Source organism: Pundamilia nyererei, unplaced genomic scaffold, assembly GCF_000239375.1.
Source record: "Pundamilia nyererei isolate P.nyererei 1_Seehausen unplaced genomic scaffold, PunNye1.0 scaffold00201, whole genome shotgun sequence".
NCBI lineage: Eukaryota > Metazoa > Chordata > Actinopteri > Cichliformes > Cichlidae > Pundamilia > Pundamilia nyererei.
The window spans coordinates 34,028-35,374 of NW_005187602.1; the positions used below are offsets into that span (position 1 = coordinate 34,028).

Sequence of the window (1,347 nt, forward strand, 5' to 3'; positions counted from 1 at the left end):
TTTAAAGGTGAATAAATTATTATATGGATCAGCAGATGAGTACTTTCATCCTGGGAGTTAGTAAGACTGAGTCAGATAAGCAGCATTGAATACACTGTAGTGTTTTTTCTGGGTTAGAGTACGGTGGTACTGAATATAGTCTGTGCCCTGCAGCTGCCCTGCTGGTCTTGTCAAAGCCTTTTTATAGTGGCAGTCTTCTCAGCACCACAGCACAAATGTTTTCTGGAGCTCTTTATCCGAGAGGGGTAGGATTACACATGCAAAGTCACGTGTGCGCACTTAAACACAATAACACACACATATAATCACTTTTCTATAAAAATACTTTTCTTGTATTTTATGGTAGGAGGAATGTGTTTATTGTTATGTTTTTTGAATGTGTTTTATGATCGTGTAAAACAGACTGAGCAGAAATGACACACACTCTCAGGATGACATTAACTTTACTAATACACATGTCCAGCAATGACACACACACCAGCACGCGTGCCCCCTCCCTGGCCCTGTGAGTGTCACTCCGCTGTGTTTAGACACAGTATCGTTACAGCCTGTGCAGAGAGAAAAGCACACTGATGCTATAAGTGTGTCTGTGTGTGTTTGTTTGAAGTACTGCTTGCATGTTGCTGAGGAGACACTTCGGCTCTCAGACTGTCCAAGTCCTCATTGATGATCCCGTTTCATTTTGTCATTTGTCTGTTTAAAAGTTTGTTCACCTTTCCTTCACTCTTTTGATTCGTCCATCTGTTGACTGGAACAGGACGAGGTCGACCAAGTATGACGGCCACCTTAAGCTCCTCCAGCGGCTTAGAGGTCCTCCTTTCCACTCTGCAGGTATGTGCTCCTGTATGTGACGTGTTGGTATAAAACACTGAAATAACAAATCAAAACAATTACTTAACTTCCATATTAGCTTTAATGTATGCTGAGCCCCTAATAGTCTGTTAGGGATATAAAAAAAAGGAGAAAAATAAAAGAAAAACTAAAATATGTTTTGCTTTGCCTCAGCTGATTTACTGAGAGGAATATCTGAGGTTTGCGTGTTTGGAATATTAACAAGATATGATTTTTGTACTTTGCGTGTGGTATATTTTGCAGGCTCGCATTGGGTAATTGCTGCATCAAACATGTATCAAATATACATCAAGCTCGATCCACATTCATATGCTGTATCATGTTCACATTATTTGGTTTGTGGTTGACACTGGATCCTTAAAAAGTTGAATGACGTAAAAAAAATGTCAATAATATTGGACATAAACGTGGGTCCTGCATCAGCATTAAACTAGGATCTTTAAATAAAAGACATGTAACTGCAACACACTCATATGGAGCAGTGATGAAAACCTA

General features: G+C 39.5%; 1 protein-coding gene across 1 annotated transcript in view; it reads left to right on the forward strand.

The window, feature by feature from the left end:
* The first annotated feature begins 564 nt into the window (after positions 1-564).
* Positions 565-1,347, forward strand: part of LOC102215205 (cytosolic carboxypeptidase 1-like) — a 10,034-nt gene continuing 9,251 nt past the window's right edge. Inside the window, exon 1 of the mRNA XM_005747608.1 lies at positions 565-831. Within this exon, the coding sequence (XP_005747665.1) occupies positions 775-831 (57 nt within the window). The 5' untranslated portion in view covers positions 565-774. The remainder of the gene's footprint in view (positions 832-1,347) is intronic.